The 21,609-nt window shown below is 47.4% G+C and overlaps 2 protein-coding genes across 2 annotated transcripts in view; both read right to left on the reverse strand.

The window, feature by feature from the left end:
- The window catches only part of LOC143955469 (uncharacterized), a 158,493-nt gene that overhangs the window by 11,974 nt on the left and 124,910 nt on the right, over positions 1-21,609 (reverse strand). The window contains 2 exon segments of the mRNA XM_077465511.1: positions 6,246-6,424; positions 6,497-6,573. Of these exon segments, the coding sequence (XP_077321637.1) occupies positions 6,246-6,424; positions 6,497-6,573 (256 nt within the window).
- On the reverse strand, positions 13,955-20,912 carry LOC143955824 (uncharacterized). The gene is made up of 5 exons (XM_077465943.1): positions 20,851-20,912; positions 19,792-19,920; positions 19,310-19,444; positions 18,277-18,415; positions 13,955-16,936 (listed from the first exon to the last, which is right to left on the reverse strand). The coding sequence occupies exons 2-5, from the start codon at positions 19,867-19,869 to the stop codon at positions 16,170-16,172; spliced, it is 1,119 nt and encodes a 372-aa protein (XP_077322069.1). The 5' UTR covers positions 19,870-19,920; positions 20,851-20,912; the 3' UTR covers positions 13,955-16,169.

Genomic DNA, 21,609 nt, shown 5'->3' on the forward strand with positions numbered 1-21,609 from the left:
ATAGTGCATTTCCACTGTGCAGCATTGTGACTGCTGAGCAGTTCTGCAGCGATACTACAAAGAGTGACAAACGCAAATAGAAAATAGTATTATAACTGGTGTGATAGACCAATGGCCCCCTAAAGCGACAGATTGAATCGGGGTGTTATATACCTTCTTCCACATATACTGAACTTCTCTAGAGACTTTTGTCACAGGGTCATTTAAAAAATGACAGGCAGAGGAAGAGGCAGGCCCTTCCGCAGGGGTGGTAGGGGTAGGGCAGGAGCAACAGGCTTGAACCAAAGTGGCAAATTGCAGAAGGTGCGTGCGATTATGTCAAAGGATGCACCAGACTTGGTTGAGTGGCTCACTCAGCCTTACTCTTCTGCACCCTCTTCATCCTCTCAATCTGCACCCTCTTCTTCACTCTCTGCTATGTGCACCCCCAAAGACACTACCACCAACAACACCACCACCACCACATACCTTCCGCTTGAGTCACAGGAATTATTTTCCGATCCATCACAAGACATTGCCGATGCGCAGCCACTCTTGGCATTGGATCAGGAAGAGGAGGTAGTAACAACTGCCACTCAGCAGTTTGACGACAGTACCCAGATCAGCCCAAGGAGGAGGTTGGTCCCCGGTGTTGCTGCCTACTCCGGGATCTCTAATTATAGCTGTGAGGAAGGTAACGTAGATGATGACGTGTCTAGTGATGTCACGTGGGTGCCCACAAGAGAGGAAGAGCAGGGGAGTTCAGAGGGAGATATGGATCAGCAGATAGGGAGGAGAAGCAGGTGGAACTTACATTGCACAGGAAGGACAAAGCAGACTGCTAATGTATCAGGAGCGAGGCATCAACGGTGACGTCATGTACGGTCACATCTGGCGCTCCCAGGACAGTGTGGGCTTTTTTTAACGTGTCCGCTGCTGACAATAGTGTTGCAATCTGCAGCCTTTGCCGTCAACGCATAAGTCGCGGTAAGCCCAACACTCACCTAGGGATGAGCTGCCATCACCGAGCCCAGTGGGAGCAACGGAACCCACAAAGCCACACTCCAGGCTCTCACCGTCCAGCCTCGTTTTCTACTTCTCCTTCTCCTCTCTCCTCAGAATTGTCCTCCACTCCACCTTCCATCATGCCATCCTCACGTTTTTCTGGAAAAATGCATGCTTCCGTGGGCCAAATGTTCGAGCGTAAAAAAATTATGATGCCGGATAACTCTCTTGCCCAATGGTTGACCGCTGGCTTGTCAGAACTGATAGCCTGCCAACTATTGCCATATAAACTGGTGGACTCAGAGGCCTTTTGAAAATTTGTGCCCATTGGAACACCACAACAGAAGGTCCTAGGAAGGAAGTATTTCTCACAGAAGGGCATCCCAGAGCTATATGGCCATGTTCAGCGGCAAGTGACTGTATCTCTGGCAAGATACATCTAACCATAGACACGTGGTCTAGCAAACACTGGCAGAGAAAGTATATAACAAGATCCCCAGAACCTATTCGGCATGCCAGGTGAGACATTGCCATGCTGTGCTGCGTCTGTTGTGCCTGGAAGCCAAGAGCCACACTGGCCCTGCACTCCTTTCAGCTTTGCGTTCACAGGCAGATCAGTGGCTGACACCACTCAATTTGACAGTTGGTAAAGTGGTGTGTGACAATGTTGCCAATCTGCTTAGCACATTGAAACAGGGCAAAATCACGCACGTGCCATGCATTGCACACTTCTTAAACTTGGTTGTGCAGCGATTCGTTGTCAAATACCCTGGGGTCCAGGACATCTTGCGGCAGGCAAGGAAAATCTCGGCCCATTTCAGAAGATCTTACACGGCCATGGCTCGACTTGCTGACATTCAGTGGTGACACAATCTGACAGTCAGACGTCTTATTTGCGATTGCCCAACGCGATGGAACTCAACCTTCTATATGCTTGATAGGCTGCTCCAGCAGAAACGTGCAGTTAACGACTACCTATACGAACTCTGCAGCAGAACAGGTTCTGGGAGCTTGGTTTTTTTTTCACCGCGCCAGTGGCTGCTCATGCGCGATGCATGCAGACTTCTGTGGCCATTTGATGAGATCACCAAACTGGTCAGTCGCAGCCATGGCGCCATCAGTGACATGGTAGCTTTATGCCTTCTTTATGGAGCGAGCATTGCGTTGTGTCATTGTTCAAGCCATGGAGGAGCAGGAGCAGGAAGAGGAGGAAGTGACAATGCTGGATGAATTCCCAGGGGGGATACTCTATCTGAGACAAGTCAACAACAGGAGTCTGAAGAAGAGTCAGAGGAGGATGGTGCCGGGGAGGATGAGGAGGAGCAAGAAGAGCATGCTTTAAACCTTTCTGGGATCCCTGTTGTTGTCCGTGGATGGGGAGAGGAGAACGAGGAGGACGACGTTATCCTGGATAATGAGCAGGAGCCAGGCCACCACACCGCTGCCAGTTTAGTGCAAATGGGGGCCTTCATGCTCCAGTGTTTTAACAGGGACCCCCATATAAAAAGCATAAAGGTCAAGGACCAGTACTGGGTGGCAACGTACTTAGACCCCTGGTACAAACACAAAATGCCGGAAATGTTACCACCATCACAGAGGACTGTCAGAATGGAGCACTTACAGGCCTTGCTTCGAGAAATGCTGCATTCTGCTTTTGCGTGCGCTGGCAGAGGAGCAATTTCCACTCCCAGAGAAGGAGTTGCGGGTACCAATCCAACAGCGCTTGCAAGAAGAGGCCGGTTTGAAGATGTGTTGGTGACTTCTGATATGAGGTCATTCTTTCAGCTGACCCATCGACAGGTGTCATCCGGATCCAGCATCAGGGAACGCCTAGACAGTCAGGTGTCCGACTACATCGGGTTAACGGCCGATGTGGACGCTCTGAGGAGTGATGAACCCCTGGACTACTGGGTGGGCAGGCTTGACCCCTGACCAGAGCTTGCCCAATTTGCAATGGAACTGTTGGCTTGCCCCTCATCCGGTGTCCTGTCCGAAAGGACGTTCAGCGCAGCAGGATGGATCGTGACCAATAAGCGTACTCGCCTAGCTCATGACAGTGTTGACTACCTCACATTTATAAAAATGAATGAGGCATGGATCTCGGAGGAATTCAACACATGTGACCAGTAGACCATGTATATGCATAACTCTATAAATGATTTATACAATCTAGCACACAGACCTTTTTTCTACCTTTGGCTCACTTGTACAAAAAAAGCACACCGTACTATATGCCAGTACCCTCCTGTTTGAAGAGGTTGAGCGGTGTCATATTTTTGGGTCTCGCAGTGAGTTGCTGGTATCAGTGCTCTCTATCACGGTGCTGGTGTGGTCTCAGTGCTCTCTATCACGGTGCTGGTGTCAGTGCTCTCTATCACGGTGCTGGTGTCAGTGCTCTCTATCTCGGTGCTGGTGTCAGTGCTCTCTATCACGGTGCTGGTGTCAGTACTCTCTATCTCGGTGCTGGTGTCAGTGCTCAGTCTCTATTGCGGTGCTGGTGTAAGTGTTCTATCTCAGTGCTGGTGTCAGTGAGGGAGGTAGCAGCAGAGAAGCCAATCAGCAGGCAGTGCCAGCACCATGGCTGAGGATCAGCACTGGACTGGCACCTCCGGACCACCGCAGTGGAGCCCTGCATAGGTGGGGGTAAGGGTCGGGCAGAGGGAGGGGTCAGGGGCTCAAGCACAGGTTGGCACACTGGGACACTGGCATAGGACTGCACTGCCCTGACTGTGGCACTGATCATCTCCTGCACCCCCTTCATAGCCTGGCCTGACCTTGCCTCTCCTCCATGGCCTTCATGCGCTCCTGAATTGACAAAATTTCACAGATAAAAAAAGAATGCTTGTCGTTGTCGATCCCAGATTCACTTAATACTTCTGGTATGTCAGTGTCCATGTTGTGGGACTATGTGTGCAGAGCTAGTAAGTATTTTGTGGCTGAAAATATGACCTGGAGGTTTTTAAGGTTCGCCTGCCATTAAAGTGAATGGGGTCTGCCATTTAGGCAGGTTCACAGATCGCGTTCGCGAAACATCCCGTCATCCATCACTAAGGATCACTCTTCTTCATCCCACTTGATATTCTAGTGCAGTGATGGCGAACCCAGATGTTTTGGAACTACATTTCCCATGATGCTCAACTACACTGCAGAGTGGGAAATGTAGTTCCAAAACATCTGGGGTTACATGGTGCGCCATCACCGTCCTAGAGCATATCATATGAGCAGTCATACGGGGAGAGGGTGAAGGCCTAAAAAAAGAAGTCCAGATGGGGAGGGAGGACCAATGCAGACCCAGAGACCCCATCCCTCCCTCAGAGTCCCCCTGAGCTGTACAACTTCCTTTTCTCTCAGACCCCTGCAGCTTGAGTACCACATTGAGGGTCTTAGAGTCCTTAAGAACCACAAACCCCTCGGAGGCCCCCTCAGCCAGGGGCGTAACTATAGGGGGTGCAGCAGTCGCGACCGCAACCGGGCCCTGTGATGCAGGGGGCCCATGTAGCCCCCTCTACATATGGTCGGCAGCAGCATAGGCAGCTAGCACACACTATTACATACCCCCTCCATATCCCCCTGGGGACAGGGACCCCTTCTCATGTGGGGACAGGGACCCCTTCTCACCTGGGGGCAGTAACTTCATCTGCCCTGGAGAAAAGGACCTCATCTCTTCTGGGGACGGGGACCCCATCCTGCCTAGGGACAGTCCCCCAATGGGGCACCTAAAAATGTAAAAAAATAAATAAATAAAAAACTGCTGATACCAGTGGTGGAACTACAGGGCTCACAAAGGTCATACCTGTGACCACCCCCTGGAGTTCCACCGCCGGACTCGGAGGGAAGGGCCCTGGCTGGGGTTCAGGGGGGCCCTTCATGGTTTCTTGCATCGGGGGCCCTGAAGGTTCTAGTTACGCCACTGCCCTCAGCTACTCTACTTCCCTCGGAACCAGGGGCGTACCTACTGCGGGGCAAACAAAGCATTTGCCTTAGGCCTCATTTTTCAGGGGGGCAGCGCTGCCCCCAGGCAAAAGGGCAAAGGTGGCTGATTAACCACTTGCCGACCGCGTTATAGCCGAATGACTGCTACAGTGCGGTTCTCCAGTACTGGGAGGGTGTCTATTGATGTCCTCCCATAAACGTGCGCATGCTGCGGTGCACTTCCTGCATGCTATGTAAATGCTGTGTCGCTTGACCACAGCTGATCACAGATCGGGGTAAAGAGCAAACCACAGCGGCTTTTACCCCGTGATCAGCTGTGTTCAATCGCAGCTGGTTACAATGTAAAAGCTGAGTTAGACTTACCGGTAGCTCCTTTTCTGAGAGTCTTCCAGGACAGCCCATGAGACCTAGGGCTCGTCCTACCAGGACAAGGTACACGTTAACCCCACCAGATAAAAGTCCTCCCCTTCAGTATTCTCAAGAATCATAGGATATCCCTGCAAAACATGCATAATACACATAATTCAAGACATAATCGGGTGGGAATCCAGCTGTCCTGGAAGACTCTCAGAAAAGGAGTTACCGGTAAGTCTAACTCAGCTCTTCTCAATTAGTCTTCCAGGACCGGCCGTGAGACGATGAGCCAGAACTTACCAGTCTAGGGAGGGACCACTGCCTGGAGGACCTTTCAACCAAACGCCTGCTGCTGAGATGATAGGAGGTCCAGGCAATAATGTTTACCAAAGTTTGAAAAACTGGACCAGGTGGCCGCTTTACATATTTGTTTCCGGTGAGGCTCCAGCCCTTTCCGGGCCAAGACGCGGACAAAGCTCTTGTTGACAAATGGCGGAGAAACTTTCATAACCCTATAGGTAACAGCAATTGCCTGCTTTATCCACCTGGCAATGGTGGCCTTGGAGGCTCCCTTACCTTTGTGGGCCCCAGAAAAAAAAAGAACAAACAAAGCATCTGATTTTCTAAAGCTTTTGGGGACCTCTAGGTAAAAGGGAATAATTCTTTTGACATCAAGGAAACTAAAGTTCTTCTCTTTCTCACCCTTAGGTGAATTTCAAGAAGTTGGCAGCACAATATCCTGGGATCTTTGGAAAGTACTGGCTACCCTTGGCAAAAAAATCCTGGATCTCGCTATAACAGGATTTTCCAAGAGAGAATACTGGAGAAAGAGACTAATAGCCCCAGCCTGAACCTTTAAAGTACTCAGGGATAGACCCTTTGTCGTCACTCTCCTGAAAAAATTCCAGGATTGACGAAACGTCGTGAGGAAATCTCTGATTTTCAGGCAACCAAGAGTTACATTATTTACAAACTTTGGAGTATATAGCTCTTGTAACAGGCTTTCTGAAATTATCCAGGGTTCTGACAACTTTGTCTGAGAATCCCTTGAAGCTTAATATCTTTTCTTCAGATAAGCCGCTAAGTTCAGTGATGCCACCTGAGGGTGCGACACCGGACCTTGACACAATAAGTCCTGTCTCTTTTGGAAAGCCTGCAGGAGAAAAAACCAAGATGAGATTTGTTCTCTCTAGAAGAAACTTCCTGAGGAGTCTTCTGGGCTTACCCTGATTGGAGGGAAGGCGTAGCAGAGGCTGAATGTCCAGGGATTCACTAGTGCGACTATCCCCAGGGACCGCTCCGCTGGATTCAAAGAAAATAATCTGTCTTACTATTTATTTGGGTTGCAAAAAGATCTACCTCGGGTGACCCCCCACCTGTTGGCAAGTTCTGCACCTGGTAGCGGCTGAGGTAATCCGCCACACAGTTTTGAGTCCCTTTTATGCCGCATACACACGATCAGACTATCCGGCGGACTTATATCTGGCGGACAAACCGCCGGAAAGTCCGCCAAATTTCCTAGCTAGCGGACCTGCCCACACACCGGACTTTTCCGGCGGACTAGGTCCGGTGGACCTAATCCGCCGTACTTTTGAAATGAACGGACTTGCTCACACACGGGGGAAAGTCCATTCATTTTGAACGTGGCTCCAGGTAGCCGGGACTAGCGAAGGAAGTCAATGTCGCCGCCCTGTCACCTGGTATGGGCTTAAAGGGGAAGCCCTATGCCGCAAAAACGGCGTAGGGGTCCCCCCAAGGTCCATATAAGACCCTTATACGAGCACGCAGCCCAGCCGTTGAGGAAAGGGGTGGGGGGCGAGCGAGCCGTACCAGGCTGCGTGCCCTCAACATGGGGGGTGCTTTGGGGAAGGGGGGGCCAAGCGGCCCCCAAAGCACCTTGTCCCCATGTTGATGAGGACAAGGGCCTCTTCCCGACAACCCTGGCCGTTGGTTTGTCCGGGGTCTGCGGGCGGGGGGCTTATCGGAATCCCCCGGATACCAGCCCCCACCCTATGTGAATGAGTATTGGGGTACCATGTACCCCTACCCATTCACCTGTGAAAATTTTTTAAATAAAACACAACACTCAAGGCTTAAAAATAATTTATTGCACTCCTCCACTATCTTCTGCTAGCTCTTTTACTAGCGGAGGAGCCAGACTTTCTTCTTCGCCGCCGCCCAAGGGTCTTCTTCCGACTTCGGGGGTATTGTCCCCCTCTTCGGTTCTTCTTCCCGGGCCTCCGCTCCTTCTTCCAGCTCTTTTACTGGCGGTGGCCCGGTCTTCTATCGCCGCTGTCTTCGCCGCCTTCTCTTCTACATCCTTGAGATGTTGACTCGTCGCTGTCTCTGGCAGTAATGACAGGGACGTGTTGCGCTGCGACTTATATAGGGACAATAGACAAGGGCATCGGGTGATGTCCCCGCCCATTATGATGTCACAGTCCCAGCATCCTCTGGGACTGTGACATCATAATGGGCGGGGACATCACCCGGCGATGTCCCTATATACTGTAAGTCGCCGCACACAGCGTCCCCGTCATTGCGACCAGGGAGCGCGTTGAGTAAACATCTCAAGGAAGAAGAACAAGAAGAAGAGAAGGCGGCGGCGATGGAAGACCGGGCCACTGCTTGTAAAAGAGCTGGAAGAAGGCGCAGAGGCCTGACAAGAAGAACCGAAGGGACAAGACCCCTGAAGTCGGAAGAAGACCCCCTGGGCGGCAGGCGAAGAAGAAAGCCAGGCTCCTTTCACTAGTAAAAGAGCTAGCAGAAGATAGCGGAGGAGTCCAGCGAGAAGACCCCCCCAAGACAGAAGAAGACCCCCGGAGCTGTGCAATAAATTATTTTAAACCCTCGTGTGTTGTGTTTTATTTACATTTTTTTCACAGGTGAATGGGTAGGGGTACATTGTACCCCATACTCATTCACATAGGGTAGGGGGCCGGGATCTGGGGGCCCCCTTATTAAAGGGAGCTATTGCATTCCGATAAGCCCCCCTCCCGCAGACCCCGACAACCAACGGCCAGGGTTGTCGGCAAGAGGCCCTTGTCCTCATCAACATGGGGACAAGGCCTTTACCGCATAGACCACATGTGTGTCATTTGGATGAATCATGTTCTCAGGGTCTGATGAGGAAGCCTCAGCTGTTCACTGTGAATGACTCATCAGAACCCGAGACAAGAACGATATACCACAGCTGGGGGGGCAAATTAAGATGGGGGGGCCCGCCTGATTTTATTCTTGCCTAGGGGAGCACAAAACCAAAATACACCACTGCTCACAACTCAGTATTTTCCTCCCTCTGGCATCAATGATGGAACATGTTCTTCATGGCAGGCTGGGGAAAGTTTTCATCCTCCTGACCAGCGATGTAAGGGGTTCTATGCTCCATACTCCTGACCCCTGCACTCCATCATTGTGTTGACTGCATTTATGCAATGATTGCCCATTGGCTGCCTGTGTAGTGTAATAATTGCCCTTTGTAGGCCATGTATGGTCAGGATCTTTTCTATTTATTGTCAGTGCTGTTTTTGTAAAGGGACATAGTACTAGAATTTATCTCCAAATTAAAGAGAAAGTTCTGCTGTTCCAGTGGTCCTGCCGAACCACAGAACACCTCCTCACTGTCTGCTGTTCCAGAGTCCCTGCCAAGCTACAGAGCACCTCCTTGCCGTCTGCTGTTCCAGTGTTCCTGCGAAGCTACAGTGCACCTCCTTGCCGCCTGCTGTTCCTGCCAAGCTACAGTGCACCTCCTTGCCGCCTGCTGTTCCAGTGTTCCTGCCAAGCTACAGTGCACCTCCTTTCAGCCTGCTGTTCCAGTTTCCCTGCCGATCTACAGAACACCTCCGTGCTACCTGTTGCTCCGGCTGTGCTACAGAACTCCTCCTGGCTGTCTGCTGTGCTCCAGTCATCTGTTCCAGCCCGCTGTTCCTGTCAGTCCCGCTTCAGCCACTTCAGAGGTCCGGACTAGCCCCAGCACCTGCCACCTGTCAGGCAATTGTGCTCCTTTGCACTCTCTAGTCCCTGTCTCCTCTACCAGGGTCTCTCGAGCCAGAGGCATACGAGAGGCTGCTCCCGGCATTCTGGGCTCCATCACCAGGTACACAACAGATTTATAACTGGTTTTGTCCAATTAAAAACACCTGTGTAGAGACGGTATGGCGCCAAGCTGTGTTAAATCAAACCCTCCCTGTCCTGATTAGACTTTACCAACTCAAAAAGAACAGATTTACGACTTTGGGAAAATGAACTTTCAATAACCCCAACTTTACGTGTTATGTCTTATTGTTTCTCACTATACAATTCTATGTGCATGTATACATATATGGGTTTCACAAAAAGGTATTGTATTATCTACATAATAAACAAATATATATATCTATATATATATATAGATATATATATACAGTGGTGTGAAAAAGTGTTTGCCCCCTTCCTCATTTCCTGTTCCTTTGCATGTTTGTCACACTTAAGTGTTTCGGAACATCAAACCAATTTAAGCAATAGTCAAGGACAACACAAGTAAACACAAAATGCAATTTGTAAATGAAGGTGTTTATTATTAAAGGTGAAAAAAAATCCAAACCATCATGGCCCTGTGTGAAAAAGTGATTGCCCCCCTTGTTAAAACATACTATAACTGTGGTTGTCCACACCTGAGTTCAATTTCTCTAGCCACACCCAGGCCTGATTATTGCCACACCTGTTCACAATCAAGGCATCACTTAAATAGGAGCTGCTTGACACAGTAAGGTCCACCAGAAGATCCTTAAAAGCTACACATCATGCCGAGACCCAAAGAAATTCAGGAACAATTGAGAAAGAAAGTAATTGAGATCTATCAGTCTGGAAAGGGTTATAAAGCCATTTCCAAAGCTTTGGGAATCCAGCGAACCACAGTGAGAGCCATTATCCACAAATGGCGAAGACATGGAACAGTGGTGAACCTTCCCAGGAGTGGCCGGCCGCCCAAAATTACCCCAAGAGCGCAGCGACGACTCATCCAAGAGGTCACAAAAGACCCCACAACAACGTCCAAGGAACTGCAGGCCTCACTTGCCTCAGTTAAGGTCAGCGTTCATGCCTCCACCATCAGGAAAAGACTGGGCAAAAATGGCCTGCATGGCAGAGTTCCAAGGAGAAAACCACTGCTGAGCAAAAAGAACATCAAAGCTCGTCTCAATTTCTCCACAACACATCTTGATGATCCCCAAGACTTTTGGGACAACATTCTGTGGACCGATGGGACAAAAGTGGAACTCTTTGGAAGGTGTGTGTCCAAGTATATCTGGCGTAGAAGGAACACTGCATTTCATAAAAAGAACATTATACCAACAGTAAAATATGGTGGTGGTAGTGTGATGGTCTGGGGCTGTTTTGCTGCTTCAGGACCTGGAAGACTTGCCGTGATAAAAGGAACTATGAATTCTGCTGTCTACCAAGAGATCCTGAAGGAGAATGTCCGACCATCTGTTCGTGTACTCAAGCTGAAACGAACTTGGGTTCTGCAGCAGGACAATGATCCTAAACACACCAGCAAGTCCACCACCGAATGGCTGAAGAAAAACAAAATGAAGACTTTGGAGTGGCCTAGCCAAAGTCCTGACCTGAATCCTATTGAGATGTTGTGGTATGACCTTAAAAAGGCCGTTCATGCTCGAAAACCCTCTAATGTAACTGAATTAGGACAATTCTGCAAAGATGAGTGGGCCAAAATTCCTCCAGGACGCTGTAAAAGCCTCATTGCACGTTATCGCAAACGCTTGGTTGCAGTTGTTGCTGCTAAGGGTGGCCCAACCAGTTATTAGGTTTAGGGGGCAATCACTTTTTCACACAGGGCCATGATGGTTTGGATTTTTTTTCACCTTTAATAATAAACACCTTCATTTACAAATTGCATTTTGTGTTTACTTGTGTTGTCCTTGACTATTGTTTAAATTGGTTTGATGTTCCGAAACACTTAAGTGTGACAAATATGCAGAGGAACAGGAAATGAGGAAGGGGGCAAACACTTTTTCACACCACTGTATATATATACACACACACACACATACATCAGTGTTATCCCATTCAATTTATTTTAACAGTTTTAATGAGGGCTCAAGCAGACCTTTGTCAAACTTAATTTAATGTACTGTACATAACTTTCCCATATTCCACATAATTATTTCTAAACCACCTGTGTAAGATGTACTTATCTTATCTCTGTGATTTATATGCATTTGAAGGACTCTTAACAATTCTGTATAACTTGAACCTATTCTAATGAACTTTCACCCAGTAAAAATATCAGCATGAAGCAGAGAGGTTTCTAGTCCAGGGCCTCCTCTGTACCCCCCGTCCAATCCAGGGTCTCATCTGCACCACCCCCCTCCCCCAGTCCATGGTCTTCTCTGCATCACCCCAGTCCAGGGTCTCCTCTGCACTTCCACTCTCCTAATCCAGGGTTTTTGCCACACCAACCCTTTTCCAAGTCCAAGGCCTCCTCTGCACCCCTACCTCAGCCCAGGGCCTCCTCTGCAGCCCCCCTCCCCATTCAGTTCAGGGCCTCCTCTGCCCCCCCCCCAGCCCAGGGTCTCCTCTGCACAACCTCCTCTCAGTCCAGGGCCTTCTCTGCACACCCCCAAGTCCAGGGCCTCCCCTGCACCCCCAGGTCCAGGGTCTCCTCTGCACCACCCCCTCTCAGTCCAGGGCCTCCCCTACAAACTGCCCAAGTCCAGGGCCTCCCCTGCACCCTCCAGGCCCAGGGTTTCCTCTGCACCCCCCCCCAACCCATGGTCTCCTCTGCACCAGCCTCCCCCCTCAGCCCAGGGTCTCCTCTGCAACCCTTCCAGCCCAGGGTCTCCTCTGTACCCCTCCAGTCCAGGGCCTCCTCTGCACCCACCCCAACCCATGGTCTCCTCTGCAACCCTCCCAGCTCAGGGTCTTCTCTGCACCCCCCAGTCCAAGGTCTCCTCAGTACCCCACCAGTCCAGGGTCTTCTCTGCACCACCATCCCCTCACCCAGTCCCCCCAATCCTTTGCCATATCAGCCTCACCTTCCTAGTCCAGCGCAGTCACAGTTCCAGGCACCTGATTGAGACAGCTGAACAGTGATTAGTACTGTCGTCATTGCTGAGACTAGGTGGGGCGGGGGGGGTACATGCCCCGGGCGTCAAATCTAGAGGGGCACCGCTGGGGGTGTCGCCCCCACCCACGCTGGAAACCTCTGCTCTAACGATGCCACTGCCGCCCTATCAAGTGTAACAGACAGGAAGCTAGCTGCCATAACCCAACCCCGGTATCCTCTTCTTCAGCGGGCGGTCCGCTTTCAGATAAAAGTAGTCTCTGCGGCAGATTCGCCGCAAGATCACTTTTTTTCGGCGGCGGGAGAGGGTGCCCTTCTCCGCTTACTGGTGCCGTCAGCAGCAGCGGAGGTGATCGGGTCCTCTTCCCTGTTAGGCATGGAGACGAGTGAGGGGGGGGGGGGAAGATGGCCCCCACCCATCTCCATACCATTGCAGGGTGAAAGCCACATCAAACCGTAACTTCTGCCCATAGCTCTTAAAGAGACTTTTTTATTTTTTAACAACATTTTTTTTTTTTATTATTGCATTTTAGTGTAATATGAGATGTGAGGTCTTTTTGACCCCCCGATCTCATATTTAAGAGGACCTGTCATGCTTTTTTCCTATTACAAGGGATGTTTACATTCCTCTAATAGGAATAAAAGTGACATCATTTTGAATTTTTTATTTTTATACAGAAAACACATTTTTTTTAAAGAACCATGTAAAATTTAAAACTAAAAAGGTAAAATAAATAATAATTTTTTTTGTTTTTTTTTAAGCACGCCCCGTCCCGCCGAGCGAACGAATACGTGAGTAGCGTCCGCATATAAAAATGGTGGTCAAACCACACGTGAGGTATCGCCGCGTTCGTTAGAACAAGAGCGATAATTAATAATAATAGCACTAGACTTTCTCTGTAACTCAAAACATGCAACCTGTAGAATTTTTTGAAACATCGCCCATGAAGATTTTTAAGTGCCAAAGTTTGTCGCCATTCCACGAGCGGGCGGGCGCAAATTTTGAAGCGTGACATGTTGGGTATCAATTTACTCGGCGTAACATTATCTTTCACAATATAAAAAAATCGGGCTAACTTTACTCCTTTCTTATTTTTTTATTTAAAAAAATAGAATTTTTTTTCCAAAAAAGTGCGCTTGCAAGACCGCTGCGCAAATACGGTGTGACAGAAAGTATTGCAACGACCGCCGTTTTATTCTCCAGGGTGTTAGAAAAAAAAAGGTCCTCTTTATGGAGAGATGTGGAGTCTATCAGCCTTAAATAAAAAAAATAAATATAAAAAGATCTCGGTTTCCCAGCCGAATACACGGCAGTTTTTACAACTGCCGAGGCCGGACGTGACGTCATAGAGAAGGTCATAGAGACTGCCGCAGACCATCTGGTCCATGGTATTCTCTATGGTGAACTTGTGCCACTGGTGGATTCCTTCTCTGGCTCGCACAGCCGGTAGAAGCCCTGGAGGTCGGTGGAAGAGGTCATATGACATCGTTGGAGCGTCAAGTGGTTAAAGAGTAAGTAATAAAGTAAAGTGAAAAAAAAATATAAAAGTAAAGCGTCGCCTATGAGCAATGTTTGGATACCGAAGTTTTGGGATTATTGCACCAACACACATAATTCGTTTTTTTTTGTTCATGTTTTTATTATAGTTTTTACTTTTAACAAGATTGCGGTAAAAAGAAAAAAAAAACAGGAAATAGTAAAAGGTAGAAATCCGATTGGCCAGGAAAATGACATGCCTGGAACGTGGAGGCGGAGTCCTTATTAACTTATGTACAATACAATACACAACGTGTTACATTGTCATTACAAAGTGTTGTAGAAAAGATCACAGCATAGAAAATGGGGGGGAAAGGAGAAAATAAACCTGGATATAAAGGGGAAAATTATGGCCACTAGATGGAGCCAAAGATCATAGGAAATCATTGTATGAAAAAAAATAAATGCAGCCAATATTTGTCACGGCTGTGCAAATGCGTGTCACATTTATTCAACTATTTTTTCTTTTCTTTTTTTTCAAACAGACCTGTAAGTCTTTGTGAAATATTTCCCCACAAAATGGACTCAGCCAATGAGAGGTAATGACTCAATTAAAAAAAAAAAAAAAAAAGGCCTAGAGGACCGCTTTTGAAGTGGTGAGGTTAACGCGTTTCGTCCTGGAAGACGACTTGAGAAAAAAAGACCTCTTGCAAGAGTTTACACCACAAAATGTACTCAGCCAATGAGAGGTAAGGACTCCATTTTTTTTTAAAAAGGCCTAGAGCAGTGGTCATCAACCCTGTCTTCAGGGCCCACTAACAGGCCAGGTTTTATGTATTACCTTGGGGGAGATGCAGACTAGAATACTGCAATCACTGAGCAGCAAATGATATCGCCTGTGATGAATTTCAGTTATCTTGCAAACCTGGCCTGTTAGTGGGCCATGAGGACAGGGTTGATGACCACTGGCCTAGAGGATCGCCTTTGAAGTGGTGAGGTTAACGCGATTCGTCCTGAAAGACGACTTGAGAAAACAAGAGTTTGCGCCACAAAATGTACTCAGCCAATGAGAGGTAATGACTCAATTTTTTTTTTTTCCTGCTATCAATGGCCGACACGGTACAACATTTCATCCGTGTCTTTGGTGACCTCTGATCTCCTTATCAACTGTTTCTTATGTTGTTGCCTTTTTATTTGGAAAGTTTTTATCCCCCCCACATGGGTGTGGCCCCTTTCTCAATACTATGTTTCAATGGGAGAAAGATTTACCAATCCGACCTCTAGATGGCAATGTTGTATAATCCATTCCATAGGACATCTTTGTCAAAAGGTCAGGCTATGGTTGAGGTCTATGAACTGTTTCTTCCACGATGAAGATCAGCCATGGAGTATATCTGAGGTACAGAAAGGGGGTAAAGAGCCAAAAAGGCCCTGGTTCGGACTTTTCCGGCAAAACAGAGAAGAGTATAATAAAACAAATGCTTTAGTAACAATGAGACACAACAGACAGGTCAAATAGAAGAAGAATTAAAAACGGAACAATACACATATGATGGTCATAGGTGTCTAGTGTAAACAAAGAGTTAACACCACATGGATGGCAGTGAGCCACTGTGCTTCAGCACGTTTCGCTATTGCTTCGTCAGGACACACTTGGGGGTAGTTGAAAGAAAACAAGTCTCACTATCAAAGATAAAATACAATCGGTCAGACATTGTATAACAATAACACATAGTAAAAACTTTTAGCCGTTGCTATGTGCCACAAGCACAAAAACGATGGTGATTCTCTGGTGATCATCCGGGAGATCTCCATATGGAGATAATCTTGTGCTGACAAGGTAGCTATGCCTGTATGTTATGCGCGTGTCTTGTGGATATAGCAGCAGCTAAAAGTTTTTTAATATGTGTTATACAATGTCTGACTGATGTATTTTATCTTTTCTTTCAGCTACCCCCAATTGTGTCCTGACGAAGCAATAGCAAAACACGTTGACGCACAGGGGCTCACTGCCATCCATATGTGTATTGTATGTTTTTAATTCTTTTTCTATTTGACCTGTTTGTTGTGACTCATTTATTTTATTATACTCTTGTCTATTTTGCCTGAAAAGTCCGAACCAGGACCTTTTTGGCTCTTTACCCCCTTTCTTCTCCTTATTAACTTCATACGGATGTGGCCTTAGGAGGGTTTTTTTTAATTAATTATATCTGAGGTATAAATCAGGGGGTGCTTCTACTCCACATGTCCAGCAACATTCACATACAAGACATTTCCCGCACTCACTAATACACCTCCAGGGTTGTGTGGGACCCCCTGATGTACAGGAAGACAGGACTTCAGTGAGGAACATTTCCCTCACTCAGGACAGGAATACGGCTTCTCCCCCGTGTGACATCTCTGATGTCTGTTATGAGAGGACTTGTCTGAAAAACATCTCCCACATTCAGAACAGCAATACGGCTTCTCACCCGTGTGAGATCTCTGATGTGTGAAGAGATGTGACTTCCTTGAAAAACATTTCCCGCACTCAGGACAGGAATACGGCTTTTCACCCGTGTGCAATCTCTGATGTCTGAGAAGACTGGACTTATTTAAAAAACATTTCCCGCACTCAGGACAGGAATACGGCTTCTCGCCCATGTGATACCTTTGATGTGTGACCAGATTTGATTCTTGCGCAAAACATTTCCCGCACTCAGAACACGAATACGGCCTTTGGTTTGTCTGAGAACGTTTATGTGCATTAAAATCAAAACTGAAACGGAAACACTTCCCGCACTCAGGACAGGAAAACCTATTATCTGTTGGAAGGACGGCACCGTCCCGCACAGTCTGAGGTTTCTCAGGATAAGAGGAATACGATGGTCCGGCACCGTCCCGCACAGTCTGAGGTTCCTCAGGATAAGAGGAATACGATGGTCCGGCACCGTCCCGCACAGTCTGAGGTTCCTCGGGATAAGAGGAATACGATGGTCCATCTACACTGTGTGGTGCCGGATGGACATTTGAGGTAGTCGGGTTTTCTCCTGGACTATACTGTGTGATGTCCTCATCTTCTACTTTACAGTCTGGAGACAAAGTGAGACAATCCTCTGAGGTTTTCCTCATCTCCCGTCCATCTACTAAAATAGAAATACAAAGATTAGTACTAGACATGAGCTGATTGGTTCCCCTAAACCAGGACTCCGCCCACATCAGGCAGCTTTGTCTCTGAGGATCTTACAATTCCCCCCTCCCCCCATTCAAATTATACATATTATATTCCAGGTCACAGATACGATTACAATTTTAGTATCTACTGACCTAATGATTATTCTGTTATAAGGTAAATATATAAAGGTTGTGACTTAGGACAACTTATAAGTAGAATTGTTTAACCACTTCAGCCCCGAACCATTTGACTTATTACTAGACATGAGCTGATTGGTCCCCTAAACCAGGACTCCGCCCACATCAGGCAGCTTTGTCTCTGAGGATCTTACAATTCCCCCCTCAAGGTAACTAGTAAATGGGTCCTCTGATCTCCTACCAGATCATTTCTTTATTCATGGACCTTAGTCAGAGAGTGAGGAAAGAATCAGCAAAACCTGTCTTTCATTGGAGTGACTGCGAGGAGATTAACGGACAAGTAGGCGAACCTGTCAGGATCTGGATTACACTGTGGCACCCTGGATGGAGGGTTGTAGTTCCAGTGTCCACCAGCAGGTGTCACCCAGCAGCTTCTAGTAATCGGTCTTCACCTGATGTTGGCTGCTGGGAGGGTATTTAGTCCCTCCTCTGCTAATACATTTTGTGTCAGTGTTTTGCTTTGCTTGTCCGATGATTGCTCGCCATCTTTCCTGCATCTGATCTCTTATCTAGTAAATGGGTCCTCTGATCTCCTACCAGATCATTTCTTTATTCATGGACCTTAGTCAGAGAGTGAGGAAACAACGAGAACTGTCTTCTATAGGAGTGACAGTGATGAGGGGATTATAGGACGAGTGTCCCCTCCCCCTCTATCACTCATTGCCATCTTCCCAACACAAGAAGTCCTGCACTTCCTTATTTAGTCCATGATTTAGTCATGAATAACAGCGGGGCTGAGCCCCACCAGAGGTCAGAGAGTGAGGATGGGGGGAGAACAACCAAGATGAAGACTGGACGGATCCTGAAGACCCCCATCATTGGGTTATTGACTCCTCCCTCATTATCACTTTCTGTTTAAGGTTCCAAAGTTGGAGGATGTTATCACATTATTATCACCATGTAAAAGTCTGTGCTCCAATCACATCATCCGATATAAAATGTCCAGCTGGTAGGAAATGGGTGTAACAAAAGAGAATACATATTATGTGTATATATAGAGGGGAGAGAGAAGAAGTGAGGAGTATGTAATGCACAATATATTATATAAGATACAACAGATAGGACTATATAGTATCTGGGGTAAATAATGCACAAGATCGTGTTAATGACCCACCTGTGCTGATCTCTGTAGGAGTGTCCTCCTCTATAAATGTCCCCGTTATTCCATCCTCCTCCATAGACTGCTGATCATCTATCATATATGTATCTTCTTCTACTTTAACCTCAACTTTTATATCTATCAAATCTTCACCCTAAGCCAACAACATGAAAGAAAATATATCAACTGTAAAATATAAGCTCACATAATAAATCCACATATTACCTCTATGAGCCTATGTTCTAGATACCCCATCCCAACAATCTGATTATGGTGTGACTCCGGGAATACAGAGGACGGGGACATCTCTCTGGTGGGTTCCCATTACTGGATCCATCTGTAGGAAACACACACACTGACTGAATACATTGTTTCTATGTGTTTATCAGATGATGGGGGATCTAGGTGGAGCCTCCGTACTGCTCTCTCCTTTACAATAAAGTCTCCTCTTACCCGGTGATGTGAGGGGCGGCTGATTGTCCATCATGACGTCCTTGTAGAGATCCTTGTGTCTAGCGGCAGCCCATCCAGAAGGGGCACCACCCCCCAATCTCTATGCAGGGTGCCGTACGCATGGATGTCAATTGGGGTCTTTTTTTGTTTTTTTCATAAAGCACATGGTTAGAGGCTCTAATTGGCTTCAAAAAGGGTAGGCTCGAGGCGCAGAGCACTGTGCCATGAGCCCACCCACTTGTAACAATAGCGAATCAACATTCGCTATTGTCTTCCTGCTTCTCCTCACGGCCAAACAGGACAGGAAGCGCGTCCTGAGACCGGATTGGCCGGGAGGAGAAGCCGTCCGAGACCTGGATGGGGTGGCGGGCTTGTGGGGGGGGGGGGGGGTTTGTTTGCCATCACCCCAAAAAAATAGAGCACCAGCCGCCACTGCTTGTGTCCTTCTAAATACTCCCACTCCTCCATGGAGAAATAGACAGTGACATCCTGACACCTTATAGGAACCTGACACACACAATGATACAGTCACCATCCAGACACATCCCTTGTCTGTTACTGGATAATGTCCCAGAATTCCCAGAATCCTCCTCACCTCTCCTGTCAGCAGCTCCATCATCTTCTTGGTGACTTCTAGAATCTTCTCCATGTTGTGTCTCTCAGGTTTTAGGGAGTCACATGGAGGCACTGTGATGGTCATATGATCACCGGACTTCACAAGAGGAAATCTCTGTATTGGAGAACCAATAGGAACATCATGTTAGAATCCCAGAATCCTCCTCACCTCTCCGGTCAGGTCTGTGTTTTATTAATAGAGATAAGAGTGATGTCATGTGACCTCCCAGAATCCTCCTCACCTCTCCGGTCAGGTCTGTGTTTTATTAATAGAGATAAGAGTGATGTCATGTGACCTCCCAGAATCCTCCTCACCTCTCCGGTCAGGTCTGTGTTTTTATTAATAGAGATAAGAGTGATGTCATGTGATCTCCCAGAATCCTCCTCACCTCTCCGCTCAGGTCTGTGTTTTATTAATAGAGATAAGAGTGATGTCATGTGACCTCCCAGAATCCTCCTCACCTCTCCGGTCAGCAGGTAGATGATCTCCAGGGTGAGGTTTAGTATCTTCTCAGTCATGTGACTCCGGTTCTCATCCATTGTTTTTCGTGCCGTTGTTTGACCTAAACAGGTTTCCTTGTAGATGGTTACCTTTGGAAAAAAAAATGAAAATGTTTGCTGAACATTTAAGAACTACTGCCCCCCCCCCCCCCCATGGGAAAACACTTAGTCTGGACTGTTTAGTGTTTGCTACAATTTTGAGGACTCAGGAACCTCTTGGGCTGACAGGTATTCCGTTGGCTTTCTTTTGTTTTTGAACTGTATTGACGTACAAGAAAACCACCTCTAAGAATAAGGGCCCTCAAAGGGGATATGGATCGCCCTTCTTCATTCCATTTGGTATCCTAGAACACTTGGGAAGTGATAAGGTGAAAAGGTGAAGGTCTAAAAAAATTTAGTGCAGATGGGATGGAGGACCAACACAGACCCAGAGACCCCCTCCCCCAGCCTCTCTAAAAGTTCCCCTGAACCGTACAGCTTCCTTTTTCCTCGGAGCTCTGCCGCTTTAGTACCCCATTGAAGGTCTCAGAGTTCTTAAGCACCATGAACCCCTCATTTCCTTTTCGTCCCTCTGACACCAATGATGGAACGTATTCTTCACAATAGGTTGGGGAATGTTTTCTTCCTCCTGACCAACAATGTAAGGGGCTCTATGCTCCATACTCCTGACCCCGGCACTCCATCATTGCGTTGGCTGCATATGGTAATGATTTCCCATTTGCTGCCTGTGTAGTGTAATAATTGCCCTTTGTAGGCCATGTATGGTCAGGATGGTCATGGCCTTGTCTATTTATTGTCAGTGCTGTTTGTTTAAATGACCATATTACTAGAACTTATCTCCAAAATGAAGAGAATGTTCCAGTCCCGAAAGTGAAATGTTCTGATCATGAAGGGGATAATCTAGGTTTCCACACTATATGTGTGTATCATCATCTGCTGGAGATAAAAGACGTCACAGTGACTATGAAGGAAGAGGACGGACATGACGGGGGTTAAAAAAAAAATAGAAGATCTTATTACCTCCTCTGCTACAACTTCCAGCAATGTCTCCTCACGACTCACCTCTCACCCGGAACTTCCTGTCTGTGCGTGACATCACTTCCTGTCTTCCATAGAGACTTCCTGTCTGTGTAGAAGTGAGATCACCCCCGTGTGGAGCTCAGAGGAACTGCAGCCCTGAGAAACATCTCGTAATGTGAACAAGTGTACTGTATACATACCTCCCAACTGTCCTTGATTTGGAGGGACTGTCCCTGATTTGGAGCAACGTCTCGCTGTACCTCTTCGCTCCTCATTTTGGTCTGATCTATATAGTTGTATATAAAATGCTCTATTTATCTTCCAAAAAGCGTATCCCAGTGCTAAACCTTTCACCCAATTTCTAAATCGCTGCATTTGTAAATGTCGAAAGCCAATATAAAGGAATAGTAGTGGTAAAAAAGCACTTGTGGGTGTAACCACTCTTTTTTTTCGACATAATTCTCCATTAAAAGGGGCGTGGCAAAAGGGGTGTGTTCTATGCCCACATACTTTTGATAAAAGGTGTCCCTTATTCCCGTCTCAAAAAGTTGGGAGGTATGCTGTATATCCTTATAGATGGGGTCATCTCCACTCCCACCAAGGGGGATAGAAATATATGGCTGCCTAGACCAATCTTTCTCAGCCAGGGTTCCTCCAAAGGTTTCTAGGGGTTCCTTGAGCAATGGACAATGTATATCTCTCAGTAACATCTGCTATGTATGATCTTCTTTAAGGGGGTTAGTATTTCCATTTTTATGA

This window comes from Lithobates pipiens, unplaced genomic scaffold, assembly GCF_037356315.1.
Source record: "Lithobates pipiens isolate NorthernLeopardFrog02 unplaced genomic scaffold, aLitPip1_a1.2 Scaffold_35, whole genome shotgun sequence".
Taxonomy (NCBI): domain Eukaryota; kingdom Metazoa; phylum Chordata; class Amphibia; order Anura; family Ranidae; genus Lithobates; species Lithobates pipiens.

What these genes read in the sequence shown, in the direction of transcription:
- LOC143955824 (XM_077465943.1), bottom strand. Translation starts at nt 19,869, where the DNA reads ATGGATGAGAACCGGAGTCACATGACTGAGAAGATACTAAACCTCACC. An exon ending in TCTACCTGCTGACCGGAGAG is followed by an intron (nt 19,445 to 19,791) that starts GTGAGGAGGATT and finishes TCTCCAATACAG; the next exon opens with AGATTTCCTCTTGTGAAGTC. An exon ending in TCCTACAGAGATCAGCACAG is followed by an intron (nt 16,937 to 18,276) that starts GTGGGTCATTAA and finishes TTTCTATTTTAG; the next exon opens with TAGATGGACGGGAGATGAGG.